This window comes from Astyanax mexicanus, chromosome 23, assembly GCF_023375975.1.
Source record: "Astyanax mexicanus isolate ESR-SI-001 chromosome 23, AstMex3_surface, whole genome shotgun sequence".
Lineage (NCBI taxonomy): Eukaryota > Metazoa > Chordata > Actinopteri > Characiformes > Acestrorhamphidae > Astyanax > Astyanax mexicanus.
The window spans coordinates 19,898,628-19,915,687 of NC_064430.1; the positions used below are offsets into that span (position 1 = coordinate 19,898,628).

Sequence of the window (17,060 nt, forward strand, 5' to 3'; positions counted from 1 at the left end):
TTTTGAGAAAATGTGTTTATTGATTAAATTGACAGTTGACATCACTTTATAGTAAAATAGAGAAACACAGATCTGATATAAGAAAAACTCAAATAAATTCTAAAATAGTTTGATCTGATATTTAAAATAACATTTAAAACTTCAGCCTGCGTAAATCAGTGCAGTGAGAACCGGTTGAGGAAAAAATCATATCATTCTGTGTAGATTCTCACTATCAGACAGAAGGGAGGATTAAAATTAAGATTATGATTAGTATTGTATTTTATAAATCCTAGTTTTAACGGAATTTCTCCAGAAGACTTGGAAAATGTTTCTGGTATTCCTCCTCTGGACTTAGTCCTCCTTCCGCTTCTGCAGTTTCCTTCCGCATCGTCGTAAACAAAACACGCAGCACCTAATCAGCACCATGACTACAATCACCATGACAACAAGCAGGAAGCCAATCACATCCAGACTGTGATACTGGAACCAGTTTAGGTCGTGAGCAGCTGGTCGCAGGTGTCCCGCTCCTTTGTTTCTCATTACAAATTCTGTCCAAAAGACAGCCAGATCCAGTGGCTCTATGGGTCGGTCGTTATGAATAGCTGAGAGCTTCACCATCCTTTCCTTATAACTGGGGGTTAGAGAGAGAGAGAGAGAGAGAGAGAGAGTAGAAATTGAAAGAAATTGTTGGGGGGTTAGAGAGTACTGCACTTCCTCTGTCATGCCTAAAATTCAACATGATCAGATAAATTTTACCCAAATATTTAAGAATATCCACAGTTTTATCAATTACAAATTTTCCTCAGCAAAGGTAACTACCTACCTACCTGTTAAACCCCAACCATTATGTGGCATATAATTAGTGACACCTTTACCACACCAGTCCCCATAAAACTACAGTAAATATTTTTATTATATGGTTAATCATTATAATCATTAACTGCAATATATAAAATATTACTGCAATATATAAGTGTAAGCTGTGCCAGTAGAGCAAATAGCTTTATGATTTTCTTACATGCATTATTTCTTATACTGCATTATTTTGCAAACAAAAATGATCAGGTATAAAGTTCAGTTTAAACACCATCAGTTTTCAGCAGAAAGCTGAAACTGACAATAGAAAAGTGAACAACATTAGAAAACATTCAGAAAATAATAACAAATGTGGTCTGTTGTACACTGCTTGGCCAAAAAAAGATCTACCTGAATGTACTGAATATAGACCAGGTTATTCCATCAATGGATTTGTTCTTCCCTGATGACACGGGCATATTCCAAGATAACAATGCCAGGGTTCATGGGGCTGGAATTGTGAAAGAGTTCAGGGTTCAGGGAGCATGAGATCACCTATTTTACACATGGATTGAGAGAGTTCACCACAGAGTCCAGATCTTAACCTCATTGAGAAATTTTTGGGATGTGCTGGATGGTGAAGAGCTGCTTTGTGCAGTGGTCAGACTCTACCATCATCAATGCTGCTGCAAGATCTTGGTGAAAAATTAATGCAACACTGGATTAAAATAAATCTTGTGACATTGCAGAAGCTTATGGAAACAATGCCACAGTGAATGTGTGCTTCAATCAAAGCTAAAGCTACGGTCCAACTAGATATTAAAGTGTGTGACCTTTTCTTTTTTTGGTGGCAACCTTTTTCTTTTTGTCCAGGCAGTGTATATAAGGTGGTATATTTAAGGTGGAGTGCTTTAAAGGATGGAATTGTCATGGGCAGTGTGGTGCTGGTGGGCAGTTTCTGTGTGGTTCTTCTGTTTTCTGAATGTTAAATTAATGATTACCTGCTCTCGTTGATGACCGTGTTGAGGGCATCAATCAGCATCTCTGGAGTGATGTCATGGATGTTCAGGACAACGCCCACTCCTCGACTTGCTACCCGGTGCACGTTGTCTCCCTGGTCACCGAAGAGTGGCAACATCACCATAGGAACGCCATGGCAGATGCCCTCATAGATACCATGAGTTCCACCGTGAGTAATGAAGGCACGGGCTTTCGGGTGACCTTAAGTCATAAAGAACATTCATCATTAAACATGTCTTCTATGAGAACTGTAAGAGACTAGGAACACAAGTCTACTGGATCATTGGGCTGTGGTTTGGGTTAAAACTAAACCAACTTTGCTAGTTTATTTCTATTTAAGCTGATGTTGAGGTGTGAACAGATTGCAGTGTAGGGAGCAATTCTGAAGATCTGAACTGTTGGTCCAAACCAAAATAGTAGGTTCCAAAAGTTGGTCCGACCAAAAGGGTAGTTTGAGTCCTGATCTACTGAACCATAGTACGGTTTTTGTTTGTGGTGTAGGAACATTTAAATAAATGGTTCAGACTTTCAAACCCCCTAAAAGGAAGTTATGGCAGGTATCAACACCCACTAAACAATAAAGAAAGAAAAAGAACTGGTGTTGTGCCAAAACAAGCACACACAGGTGCAGTAAGGACACAATAGATGATTATGCTTTTGTTTCCTGTATTAACTATAACTGTAGATGAACCTCTATTTATAAACAAATAATTTAAGGGTCATCTGTTATGTTCATTGTGCTATGTGGAGTGCATGCACAAGAAGGGCGTCAAGGCTGAATAGACACAACACCTATAAAACGCATCTTGGCAAATTGACAGCATTGTACAAACCAATCTATGCAAAATATGGCAGGTGATGACAAAAAGAGTTGCAAAGCTGTAGTGTAACACCAAAACTAACACAATGTAACCAAACCTGAACATTGGTTCGTGCTCTGGTCCACATATTTAGCTTTACAGAACATAACTTCTGTTTTAAATGAGTGACAGTGAGATACTCACCTAACAGGTCGTTCTGAGGAAGCCACTTCATTAGCTTCACATTTTCAGGAACGTGATCTGGAAGTTCTCCTGTGTAACGCCAAAGAACCTACACACACACAAACACTCAATCTTACACTAGCAATATGCTTTTAAATAGAAAATGATTTACTTTAAGGTCTATAGTTATACACGTCAGTAGTAATACCACTTTTGGAGGTAAACAATGCTTCATTAACCCACTGAATATGCATATGGGGCTTTCTGCCTTGAATGCGGTTAAGTTAAGAGTCACTTCTTTGTTTGCATGGACAATTCTAGCCAAAAGTCGCAGGTCACAACTAATACTACTCACAGCACTATTCACTGTGAGTGGTAGTGACTTCTGTGATGTGTTCCTAGTGTAAACATAACACTGTGGGTTTCCTTCTACTGTCCCACACATGGTTCCCCCACAACCTTAGAGTTAAAGATCCAGCCTTAGCCTGGTTTGTGCTTTGGCATAAAGTTAATGCATTGTCTACGGCATAGCCTCTGCGTCAGGCACTCTCGCGCACTACACTAGACCAGGGGTGTCCAAACTACGGCCCGCGGGCCATTTGCAGCCCGTTTCTTTTTTTGGAGCGGCCCGCGAGGTATTTTAGAAATAAAATGAAAGTTGGCCCGCTGTTAAGCAGGTTTTTATAAAGTGAGATTCAAAATTTGAACGCTAGGTGTCAGAAACGGGCCAAAGAGTCTAAAAGTGGAGCGGGTGCGCATTACTATCGCAGAAAAACGGGGCAAAAGAGTGTAAAAGCGGTGAGGGTGCGCATTTCTAGCGCAGAAAAACGGGGCAAAGAGTCTAAAAGCGGAGAGGGTGCTCATTTCTAGCGCAGAAAAACAGAGTCTAAAAGTTGCTGTTATTAAGGAGTTTAATATTAAGAGACCTCATAAAAATTAAACATAAATTTGAAAAATCATAGTTTACACAACACTGCCAAATATAAAGATAGTAAGTCAAGTAAAATGGTGTATACATGAAATAATCAGGAAAAAAAAGTATTATTTAAATTTATTATTAAAATTTCATTATTTGTTTTATTACAGGGTGTGGCCTGTGATTTCAAGTATATTTCTCCTTCAGGCCCCCAACAAAAAAAGTTTGGACACCCCTGCTGTAGACAATGCACCGACTCAATACAGAAGTATAAATTGGCCTTAAGAGAGTTGAGGAAACAGAACTGCTGTTAGTTTGAGAGGGTTAATCTGTTCTTACTCTTTGAGGGATTTGGCTGAAGGCCTGGAAGAAGACGGAGGCCTTTTCTGCTGGCATTGATTGTACCAGAGACCCGAGCGTAAAAACCACAATGCCGTGTTCTCCGGATCCTTCCACAAACTCCTCCACTTCCTGCAATAGAAAAACAATTATCAGCTCTGTAAAACAGTTCCTCAACACCACATGGTGGTAAAGGAACAGCACAAATATCAGGATTATGGAACCGTTTAACACATTTAACACAATACAGAACAGAGTTTCTGATGTTAATAGTTCCCCCACCTGCTGCAGGACTGGTCATGTAATCATGAAGTTCCTTAATTTACCTGAACTTGAATCTAAAAAGATCTGTGTGATTAATTAATTACTAAATACTACAATACTAAAAAAAACAGTCATGATAGGTCCAGGGACAGCAGTCAGAACACTCAGAACTGGAGCAGGTTAATTGCTATGCTAACCTCTAGCCTCTGCAGGGTTAGAGGTGAGATGATATCAAACACTGCAGCCAGGTTGTCAGGTTTGGGACGGTTTAGCTGCAGTGCTAACAGCTGGTCTAAGAAGGATGAGGGGTGTTTTAGACACGATGCTCACGGCAGAGTTCTGCTGGGTTAGAGCCGCAATACAGCAAAACAGACACAGCAAATGGACTAAGCAAAGTTGTAGCTAGTTAGTCACAATACTAAGATCCGGCTTCTGCAGGGTTTAAGCAACAATGCTAACATACATGAGCTGCATACCAATGCTTAGGCATTGGACATTCAACCAACATTCTGTGTGATTTAAAAAACACAGCAGATGTATCTGTTACAGCTCCATTACCCAGAACTTACTACTTTAGTCAAAGACAAAGTGGAAATTTTAAAACTGCACCATACAAATTATATAAAACAAGGACTCTGGTGCACATTTAGTTTATATTTTTGCAATTATTTATAAATTACTGTACTTCTGTGAGGAGACCACTTAAAAATGACGAGTTTCTTTGATTTTACCAAATTGGAATATAACCCGAATCTCTGGAATATAATCAAGAGGAAGATGGATGATCACAAGCCATCAAACCAAACTGAACTGCTTGAATTTTTGCACCAAGCATGCCATAGTGTTATCCAAAAGCAGTGTGTAAGACTGGTGGAGGATAACATGCCAAGATGCATGAAAACTGTGATTAAAAACCAGGGTTATTCCACCAAATACTGATTTCTGAACTCTTAAAACTTTATGAATTTGAACTTGTTTTCTTTGCATTATTTGAGGTCTGAAAGCACCATCTTTTTTGTTACATCTTTTTTCAGACATTTCTCATATACTGCAAATAATTGCTTTAAATGCCAATATTTTTATTTGGAATTTGGGAGAAACATTGTCCGTAGTTTATAGAATAAACAATCATGTTCATTTTACTCAAACATATACAATGCCCTTCATAATTACTGGCACCCCTGTTTAAGATGGGTTCTTTTGTTTGTAATAAATTTAGTTTTTTTCTAAATAATATAGGACCACGATGAGAAAAAAACTGATTTTAAGGGGAAAATAAAATCGCTGACTTAGAAATAATTATTCTTCATAAGATCACCTGTTCCACAATTATTGGCACCCCTAACAATTTTTAGGAAATAAATGTAATTCAAGTATTTCTGTCACTTCTACAGTAGTTTACGAAGTTGTTCAGAGTATGTAGGAACATTTAATTAGTAATTCACAACTTCCTGTTTCCCTGGGGTATTAATATCATGTGACACAGAGGCCATTTCTCTCCAACATGGGAAAGAAAAAGGAACATACCATTCAAGTATGGCAGATGTGTGTTGACCTTCACAAGTCAGGCAATGGCTACAAGAAAATGGCCACTCATCCACACCTGTCCATATCTACTGTCAGTGGAATTATTAAGAAGTTTAAAACAACTGGAACAGTGGTAAACAAGCCTGGACGAGGACGCAAGTTTCTCTTGCCACCACGCACAGTGAGGAGGATGATAACAGAAATAAATGGGACTTCAGCTGGGACCGTGTGCTTTGGTCAGGTGAAACAAAGATAGAGCTTTTCAGCAACAAATGCTCTAAGTGGGTCTGGTGTAACACAAAAGCTGAGTATGCAGAAAAGCACCTCATGCCCACTGTGAAATACGGCGGGGGATCAGTGATGCTGTGGGCCTGTTTCTCTTCCAAAGGCCCTGGAAACCTTGTTGGGTGCTTGGCATCATGAATGCTATGAAATACCAGGACATTTTAAAACAAAATCTGGTGGCTTCTTCCCGAAAGCTGAAGATGGGTCGTCACTAGGTCTTTCAGCAAGATAATGACCCTAAACATTTGGCCAAGTCTACACAGAAATGGTTCACCGCACACATGGGCGTGGTAGTGGGGGGAAAAGTGGACCTGACTACCCAGGGCCCGAGTAGGGAGAGGGGCCCATGAAAATCCTGATTTTTTTTTCGCTCACTTTCCTTTGTTTACTGGCATGGATAGGGGCCCATTAACATAGAGGGTGTACAGGGCCCAGAATTTGCTGCTACGCCCCTGACCGCACACAGAATCAAGCTCCTCCCATGGCCATCTCAGTCCCCAGACCTCAACCCCATTGAAAACCTGTGGGGTGGGCTGAAGAGGAGAGGACCCAGGTCGCTGGATGATTTAGAGAGATTGTGCAAAGAGGAATGGTCAAAGATCCCTCTTCCTGTATTCTCCCATCTTGTGAAACATTATAGGAGAAGATTTGGTGCTATTTTGTTGGCAAAAGGAGATTGTACAAAGTATTAACATCAGTGGTGTTAATAATTGTGGCACACATGATTTGATGTTAAACAATTATTTCTTTTTTTCCTACTGAATAAATGCGTTAAAGTTTGGATTTTACTCTTTTTTTTCATTGTGGTCCTATATTATTTAGAAAAAACTCAATTTATTAGAAGCTAAAAAACACATCTTAACCAGGGGTGCCAATAATTATGGAGGGCAATGTGCCTATAAATAGCAAAATCAGAGAAACTGATTCATAAACTGAAATGGTCTCTTAATTATTTCTGGAGCTGTATTTGACCAATAGGCTACTGAGAAAGAGTCTTCATACGACAGTCCTACCGAAAACTTGTCCTACCTCAAATGCAGCCTACACTTTGGAACGCAGCTAGAGTAGCCAGGCTTGGCAAGGTTGAAATGGACAAATGGAGGGAGGCATGGCTGAATACAAATGCAATTTTATGCAACCCATTAGGGCGAGTTATCCAAAAGCTCCATACCACCAAATACACCAAAACTACCCTGCTGTGTTTGTTACTTATAAAGTACTACTTAAGGTCTGGGGAGGGGAATACCAACAATACCAACATTCCATCTCTACCTTCAGTTTCCATGATACATGTTTAGCTCTTAGAGTTCTTCTCTCATCTCTTGCCTCTAAGGAGAATCAATAGCTCAGGATTTGATTGGCCAAATAACGCAGGAGAGGAGACCTTGTTTCATAGATTCCTCAGGAAACTGTTTACTTCGTAGATACCTTTTTGTAAAGTCATTCATTATTTAGTAAGACTGAATGTTTCAGGAAAACTCTGGCCTGATCAATAGTACTCCATATTCAAGTATCTGTTTTAGCCTGAAGCCACACATTGGATGAAGTGTTAAATAAGGAAATTGTTTTAAAGGCATCAATCCCATCATTGTCTTGAACGATTACTTCACTGTGAGAGCACACGGAAGGTTTACTCAAACAAAACCTGCTGGAGCTGCCAAGAGGAAGAGCAGGAAGCCAGGGGGTGGATAAACCTACACACACACACATGGTTTCCCCAGTAACAGCCCCAGACGAGGAGTCAGATTACTGTGGGTTGTTTTGGTTGTACATTAATGGCAGGAAAAAGAACAATGCTGAGTTCGAGTGAGGAAACTCTGGTTATGCAGACCTGAAGAAACAAAGCGATAGAGTTGTCCAAACACACAAACTCAACTTTAAATCAACTTTATCCATAAAAGACGTGTTAAAAATTACATTTCCCAACACTTGCTTTCCCAACATAGACTACTAAAGAATAGAACAAAGGAAATAAAGCAAACATGAGCAAACCAAAACTGAGTGTCTGATTACTGCAGGAGATCAGAGTTTTTCTGTAATCTGATCAGTGCGTTTACATAAACTTGGGTAATTAGATAATAGGAAACATCTGAGTTTACATGAATTAGGTAATAATCAATTGTTTGCTTTGCAACCAGCCCACAAACTCACAGAACAAGATGCAAGACACAACAACATAAAAACCTCTAACACGTAACACATTGAGACACAATCTGAACAAACATCATTTAAATCAGGTTTAGCACTGCTCTGATTGTGTTTTATTGCCAACTTGCTGGTGCTGCTCTGTTAAACACTGCTTGCTTATTTCCTGTACCGTGGTCTGTTTTCACGCATACACAGACTAAAACATTGGAGAATTTTGGATTTTTCACACGTACTGTTAAATTTAGCTAATTCAGAGGTAAAATCTAGCACTCTGCGGATTTCTTAAAAATATATATATTTTTAACATTTTTATCCCATTTTCTCCCCAATTTACAAGGACAATTACCCTACCCACTGATTAGGACTCCTCCTATCACTATGCCCCAACACCAGGAGGGTGAAGACTAACACATGCCTCCTTCGACACATGCGAAGTCAGCCGCCATCTCTGATGCAGCATTGCCGAGTAATCAGCGCACTCGGAGGAAACCGCAGTGGCTCGGTTCTAATACATCAGCTAACAGATGCCTTGTGCTGATTGACATCACCCTTTGGAGCGATGTGGGGAGAGAGCGCCATCTACCCACCCAGAGAGGGCAAAGCCAACTGTGCTTCCTCAGGGCTCCGGTAGCCGATGACGAGCTTCACGAACAGGATTCGAACCGGCAGTTCCCCGATTCATAGTGGCAGCGCTGGACCACTCGGAGCGCGCTCTCTGCAATTTTCTAAGTCTGATTTGCTGTTTACATAAATACTTGAATATTCATATCAAATTATGGGACTTTTTTTGTGCACGTAACCACATTTAGTGTTGAGTTATTGTAAATACGTTATTTAAAATACAATTCATTACAATTCGTATTTTAACTTTTTTTATCTTGCAGAACTGTTCTGCAGAACTCCTATGGTATCATTAGCAACGATCTTCTGTTATGCTCTGGAGGTAATTTGTTAAGTAACCATCCTGAATTAGTTTCCAGGGTAACTTGAGTTACCTTCCTGCAGACTTGAGTCGTCCTGCAGAACTAAAAGTTTACTTACTTCTTTCAGGCCGGAACTTTTTTGGCAGTTTATCCCCCCAATGTAGACCATGTTCGGCATGGTGGGTTTGGGGTATTCAAATGTAAAGTCGTAGCGCAGCAGCCAGATGGCGCCATGGCCCAGCAGGTCGTGGTAGGTCACAGCTTTGTTCAGGTAGCGCGCGGCTAGCTCGTCGAAACTGCGGTACATGACTCGACACAGCAGCAGCTCAACGACACCCATCAAGGTGTTCTGCAGACGCTGAGGAAAATTCATGCGGTCAGTCGCGCCCATGCCAAATCTGGGCACGTAGGAGACTGGGGCGGGGCACTGAGCAGCAAGAAGATCCAAACCACAAGGTAACCCCCGCAGGAAGTAGACGGATGGGAGGCTCAGGGCGTCAGCCAAGATGGATCCGCATGGCAAGAATGGATCGGTCAGCAGCAGGTTAAAGTCTTCACGCTTCAGTTGTTCCATTAGCGTTTGGTTATACAGCAGGGCCTCACAGCCTATGACCTGCATGTCCGTGAAGCTTAGCAACCTTTGAACGTTCAACAGCAGATCAGTCAGTGGAGGGGAGCGTTGAAACACATCCTTCTGAAACCCCGTCAAACTGGAGGAGAGTTCTTCTCGGCTATATGGGACGGGGAACCTTTGGATGCGCATCAGTTCGGACCCTTCAATCAGAACGCTGGTTTCTGGAATCAGCAGCAAAACGTGGTGCCCCCTCCTGGCCAACTCTGACACCAGCAGTTTCATACTCAGCCAGTGACTCCCATCCACCGGCATCACCAACAGCCGCTCACCCAACGCCGGACACACACATGCCCACAGCAAGAGCCCCGGGGCCCACCGGCAAACCGGCCACCCCATAACTCAGCTTACACTAAACTGATCCAAAACACAGAGAGAGTGAGAGTCTCATAGTGAGAGCTGGGAGGGGCTGAGGGAGGGAGGGAGCTTCAGAGAGTTTGTGTGTGTAAGAATAAAAGTGAGAGAGCGAGAGAGAGAGAGAGAGAGAGAGAGAGAGAGAGAGAGAGAGAGAGAAGTGTGGGAGAGAAGCAAGAGAGTGAGAGAGAGAGAAAGAGAGACAGCATAATCATTCAAGTAATTTCACATATGTTAATCTCATGAAGTCATTTTTCAAATAGTTGTTAATATTATTATTATTAATAATAATAATAGTAGTGGTGTTAGTAGTTGTAATACATAGTGTAAATAACTCTAAGGCCCATCCTCAGGTCTACACTTACTCCACCCCCATCTACACTTTGTCCCACCCCCAGTCTCTTGGTCCCACTTGCGTGAGAAGACACCCGCCTCTCCCTCCTGTTTGCCCACACTGCGGTCATAATAACCTACAACACAGCCTTCAGGCACGTACAGCTCTCTCTCTCTCACACACACTCACACACACACACTGCTCTAGGAAATGACCAGATATTTGATCTGAGACTGGGCAGGAGGTGAACAGGACGTTTACGTCGTAAACTGCCGTGAATCCCATTCTGGAATTTCCCACCAGCCATAAATCTGTAAGCTTGGATTCTTTATGTTCGACCACTTGAATCTTTTTTTTTACTTCAGAGACAGAAGCAAAACAAAGCAAAAAAAAAACAAAGAAAAGCTTCACTGTGTTCCACTAAACAAAATATAGAAATGGTCAATACCCCCTCAGTCAAACCAGATTCAGAAGTCATGGTTTATGTACGTGCATGTGCTATTTAAGAAGTCCAAACATTCGAGTCCAGAGTGAAGTACAGAACCTTCAGGTGAAAGCAACCATCCCCAAATGATCTTTCACCAAAAAAATAACTACCAACATTTTAGGAATCAAATAATCAAACAATACTGTGTGTTGAAACAATACACTATTCAAAGTTTGGAGGTCTGGAGGACTGAACTGTGTGATGCTACCAGTGGCAAAAACTAGGATCTGTCGTAGTTTATCCATGATGCGAATGGCTAGGTAACAGACACAGCATTCAGGCTAAGCAAGGTTGGAGCAGAAGGAGGGAGGTGTGGCTGAATGAGAAGCCAATTGATCAAGCTGAGCTAAACTTTAATTTTAGCTTGGAGCAGGTTTGTTTCAATATTGCTTTACTGACAGATCAAAGCTTAGATTTAGCTTTTTTTTTTTTAATAAACTCTATCCTGCTTTTCTCCCCAACTGCACCTTCTGTTGACCAGCTTTAACGTGTAAGTGATGTGAGGAGAGAGCTCCATCCACCCACCCAGAGAGAGCAGGGCTAATTGTGCTCTCCCAGACTCTGGCTGCTGATGGTGAGCTGCATGACCAGGATTTGAACCAGTGATCTCCTGATTATAGTGGCAGTGCTGCTGGACCACTTGAACCACGACCTCATTTTCAAAAGTGAAAAAGGAAAATATCATTGTCAATTATAAATATTCTCTTCACTTCAAAAGATTTCTAAAGGTTAGAAAATCAGCATTAAACCCATTTAGACTATAGGCATCATTTGACTGCCAATCATGGTGTTGTCTGCACTTACCTTTCTATTTAAATGTGTGCTTCTGTGTAATATTTTACTTTTAATAGTAATAATCACAATAAATTGTAAACTAAATCTTATATTATCTCACTGATCTCAAACACTCCATTATGATATTTTTGTATGTAATCTGAAGAAAAAAAAACAATTTTTTGCTCTATTTTACCAGGGAAAAACAATACATAATCAGAAATCTGTACTGGATTACATTTTTAAATAACTCTCCTAAACACAAACTAATCAGGGAGTAAATACGAACAAAACAGTAAAAAAGTAACTACAAATGCATATATTAAACAGAGAAGGAACACAAAATAATTAAAGTATTAAACGCGTGTAAACGTAATGTCTATGCACTGATGATTTGTGACTCATTTCTGCCCTCTAGTGGGCAAACTTAGATACTGTAGATGCAGATGGACAAATCCAGTTCAGTTATCTATGGACAGTCAAAAACGAATTTAGATGCTTATATATTTATTCAGATTACTGTATGTTTATAAAAGTTTGATGTTATCTAGTCTGAATAGTTGCTTTCCAAGATTACAGTATTTTTCACTGGATTATAAGGTCCACTATCAATAAACGTCTATTTTCTGGTCTGTTTTCATACACAAGACGCATTAGATTATAAGGTGCATTATACAACTCTAGTAAGGAACAGGGGTGTCGCCATGTTTTCCTTCTGATTCAGTCGGCTAAGTAAACAAAACTGTATTTAACAATATATATATATTCTTTTAAAATCAAACCAGCGCTGGATGTTATTCTACACAGATTTTCTTTCCTAAAAAACTGTTTATTTATGTGATTAACACACATTCATTTCTTAATTCCAAGCCTGCAACCAATTTCAATATTTTTTGGGACACAGGCAGATTGTGAATGTTGCTGCTGTTGGGTTTACGTGTGGAGGAGCGTAAGGACTGGAAGGTGGGCTCCACCAACAAGAGAGAGGCGAACACATCCGAAGTAAGTGCAAAATCCCAAGTGATTTTATTTTAGTTCACAGCACGCAGAACAAATGTTAAAGAGAAACTGTACAAAAAAATGAAAAGAAAAGAGTTTTAAAAGTAATAAGGGCTATCTGACTTTTCATCAGCTAGTAAAGGGTCACAGCTGGCTTGCTGCACAAACACCCTACCTCCCCCTAACAACGCCATTTTCAAATACAAAGAGGAGCCCAAAGTTTAGTCACGCCTGTCACTCCCCGATCTGTACCCCCTGCCCGATTTGTGCCGCGCATGCGCACTGCACACTGAGCAGGGGGCGCAGATCGGGCAGCCACGGCTGTCAACAGTTGTCGGCGCTGTGAGATCGCTGATCAAGCTTAACTTCCGTTTTCTGAATTCTAGATAGACAGATAGGTGTTTAAAATAATTAAAAATCGAAAATAATCTGTTAAAATGTGTGAGCCTGCGGTGTTTTTATTTATTTTTTGATACATATACCAAGTCTGTAAATTACTTCACATTTAAAAATTATTTTTATTCTTAAAATACACAGCAAATTATTATAAATAACAGGTACAACACATTCATCAAAATATCAGTTTATTTTACTCTCAGAAAAAGCATGAGAGCGAACCCATATCTCTCTCAACACACACACACACACACACACACGCACACACACACACACTTTCCTTGCCCATTCCTTCGTTGGAGGATGGCGTGAATGCTGAATTTAACGAAAATGTACTCTGCACAGCTCTGTAAAACTTAAAATCCTTAATTTTGACACCACAGTGTACGAGCTGTTTGCGACAGTGTGGGCGGAAGTACACCTTGGCATTACCTACCCGATCTGTGCCCCTGCTCATCTCGCTCAGTTTGCAGTGCGCATGGGTGCGCATGCGCGGCACAAATCGGGCAGGGGGTACAGATCGGGGCGTGACAACGCCTCCCCTTTTAAAGCTGTAGCCCCACCCACCAAACAATTGGCCGCTACCATTACTAGGGGGTGACTAAAACATACATATATATACATACAGAAACAACATTAATTTGTACACACTACTGATATCAGTTATTTACAGACATGTTTTAACCCCAAAATAATACACTTTACCAGTAAGTATTTACACAACATATTATTAATAACATTTCCCTTTTTCCCCCACAGGTTTTACGGAGCAGCAGTCTCACCCCCCTCCCCACTAGTAATTGAGGGCCCTTCGATCACTCAGGAGAAAGCTGGCAGACCACGAGTCCCCTAAGGAAAGTTATCAGGTAAGTATTACAGGTTACAATAAATTATTAATACAGTGTTATAGAAAGTGCTGGTGATGGGTCTAGCCTATTGACATCATCACACAGATTAAGGTTAGAAATTAGGTTTAAAAAAAATAAATATTGATGTGACTTCAAACAGTTATTGTACTCATGATTTGGTATCACAGCAGCATAATTGGAAGGCAGAGCTTTTGAAGAACTCAGATTAATAAAAAAAAGTTCATTAATAATCAGTGTTTTTTTTCTAATTTTATCCCACTTTCTCTACAATTTACAAGGCCAATTACCCAATGCTCTATCTTTCTCTCTCTGTCCGTCTGACTGACTAAGACATTTCATTAGGACTCTACATACTTTAGAAACTGTTTTGAACACTACAGGGGGTGAAGGAAGGGGTAAGAGGGGGTATCATTTTTGGGGTCTTCAGATGGTCATCACCTTAGTTGGGATTTCAAATTATCATATAAACGACTTGTAAACAAAGCAAGCAATATTGACTTTCTGTAAAGACGGATTACCATCAACTCTCTTCTGCAATGTTATCAGTGTAAAGAGGAATAGGGGGAGATTTTGAGACAGTTAAAAAAATCTCTCACACTGAACACCAGAGGTTCTTTTTTATCACCAGTTGTCCAGAAATGCATGAGAAAAATAATGAAATTTTCAAAAACATATGATTGCAAGTAAAAAAAGAATTTGCATATTTCTCCCTTCACAGTGCATAATCTCAACAAGTAATTGACAGATTAATAGGTTGGCAGAATAATTGGAATGATTATTGCCATTTATTTGCTACTTTTGGATAGTCGGCATTGGTCGATACACACTCTAACAAGGCTGATTATTAATAATGCCTAATAATGTTAATGAAATTCAAAAGGTTTATTGTCATTTTCACAGTATGCCACGCTCCTCACCAAGTATGCCACATAAAGAGAAAAGTAGAAAATACAATAAAGCAAGAAAAAAACCTAACTAAATATATAAATATTAAACTTGTGTTAAATTACATTAAGAATTGCAATATGTACATTATTACAGTAATATGTGATATGGGTATTATTTACAAGTAAGAACACCGTTTTCTACAGCAGTGAGATGTGTAAAAAAGTGCAAGTGCATTTATAAAAAATGTTGCAGTAAAGTGAACATCAGAGAAATGTCAGTTGTATGTAAACATGTACAGAGTTATATCTGAGGTAGGTTTAAAAGTCCAATGGCAGAGGGCAGGAGGACATCTTTAATCTAATGGTAGAGCTCCCCCTAGTGTCCATTTTGTCCACTTTTTTGGGCAGGTATCATTAAACGCTGAAATGCAGTATTTGGCCCTTTCTCAATTTGTGTTCTTGTATGTACTTGTATTTTTGTTAACTTTGTAAACTTCCAGGATGCAGGGAAGGTGACTTGTGTGGACTTCTTACAGCTCGATATCCCACAATGCACCTTGCACCAGTATCGGTGGAGAAGGAAGTACATACATGTAAGTTATACGTTTTTAAAAACAGTACTGCTGTGTGATAAAATAAAGTTTGAAGTTATTTCCAGGCAAGAATATAGGGGTTGAGACTTTAGATGTGTAATTTATTTGTTAAGGAAGCCATTATGTAAAAATGTGCTTAATGTTTTTGGAACAAACGCTCCTTTGAGAGGGTGATGTCTGTAAGCACGCAGCTGTTTCAATTACAGAATAAAAGTCCCACGTTAGTCCCAACTTAACTTTTGAACTTACCAAGACTGTACTGGCCAAGTACGAGAGTCCAAACTTAAGTAACGTTACTCCATATTGAGAAATGGCCACTGTCTATATTATACACTGGACACACTAAACACAAGAGGTTGTTTTTTTGTGAAATATACACTACTCTAGACAGAAGCTTGGCACTGGTTGTTCTTTTACTGTTTTTTTTATCATGTTTTTGAACAGTCTCCAGCATGATTATTGTTTTTATTTTTTTTTGTAGTGTATTAGTGCAATTGACATTTTATATCCCCAAAATCCCGTACTGCGAACGTTAGAAGTGGTTAAAAATCAGGGGTCTTTTCTATTATTAACCTTCTCAGCCTGTTAATCAAGCTCCTGGCCTCACCTAACAAAAGTTAAACTTCCCCTTCTAGCGTTAGTGTCCTCGGTTAGTTTCTGAGCGCCTGGCCTCCTGCTAAGCTAAACATGGATTCTCTTTAAGCGGTAAGTTGTTTTGTTTTTACAACATATAAGTTAACAGTAAATTAATCTTATTGGTCAAGGTTTGTACATGTGGACTTGTAAAGGACTGTTAAACAAATGTTTATGTTTTTGTTTTGTTCACAGCTCAGAGTTTAGGCCAGTTTTAATTAATGTAATGCAAAAACAGCATAAAAAAAGCTAATGTACGCACAGCGGATATTAATGTTGAAACGAATTAAATGTTGAAAGGAGCATTTTGAGATGTAGGAGGCGAGTTTTCATGTAATGTTTTAAACTAAACTTTAAACTGTGTGCGGTAAAATAAAATTGTTTAATTTTAACTTTTGACTAAAATAATTCTGTATGATCTTTCTAATTATTATAATCCACCAGGGCGCTGAAACGCTGTATCAGAATTTATTGTCTTATTAATGTAACTCTTGTAATACTTATTTATATAATTAAATTATATTTTATTAAATCATGAATTATCTCTGTATATTTCTTATTCATTGTTAATTACTTGTCACAAAAAAGCTGTATTTACAAATAGTGGCTTAAACTATGATTGCATCAAACTGTTGTTGCCATGGTGCTGCCATGTTTACTCTGTCTCTGGTAAGGCTAGGGTTGTGTTTTGGAGTGTGTTCAGTTCGGGGTTGTATAATGTATGAGTTGTTTATTGTGCAATGAACTTTTTTTTATTTATTCCCCATTAAAATTAGGGAAAGTCAGTGAGAAAGTGTGATATCTCGTATTGTGTATCTAAGGCTTGAGTGGGGCTTTAGTTTCGCTTCTATTGTGGAACCAAAATTAACCCAGTTTGTCTCAAAAAAGCCTGCCATATTGAGTTACTTACTTTGTAGAACA

General features: G+C 39.5%; 1 protein-coding gene and 1 long non-coding RNA gene across 4 annotated transcripts in view; one reads left to right on the forward strand and one right to left on the reverse strand.

Annotated features, from left to right (window-relative positions):
* Positions 1-17,060, reverse strand: part of LOC103027829 (UDP-glucuronosyltransferase 1A1) — a 20,117-nt gene continuing 3,057 nt past the window's right edge. For 2 of the 3 annotated variants that reach the window (XM_022668232.2, XM_022668233.2), the window contains exons 2-5: positions 4,036-4,167; positions 2,802-2,889; positions 1,779-1,998; positions 1-613 (exon numbers count right to left, since the gene is read on the reverse strand). In XM_022668232.2, the coding sequence (XP_022523953.2) occupies positions 334-613; positions 1,779-1,998; positions 2,802-2,889; positions 4,036-4,167 (720 nt within the window). In that variant the 3' untranslated portion in view covers positions 1-333. Of the gene's footprint in view, positions 614-1,778; positions 1,999-2,801; positions 2,890-4,035; positions 4,168-9,300; positions 10,211-17,060 lie in introns of those variants that run through there. The other variant, XM_007229975.4, reaches the window with a different exon arrangement.
* The window catches only part of LOC111191963 (uncharacterized), a 21,804-nt gene continuing 18,666 nt past the window's right edge, over positions 13,923-17,060 (forward strand). Inside the window, exons 1-3 of the long non-coding RNA XR_007429125.1 lie at positions 13,923-14,023; positions 15,414-15,506; positions 16,142-16,211. This is a non-coding gene — a long non-coding RNA (uncharacterized LOC111191963). The remainder of the gene's footprint in view (positions 14,024-15,413; positions 15,507-16,141; positions 16,212-17,060) is intronic.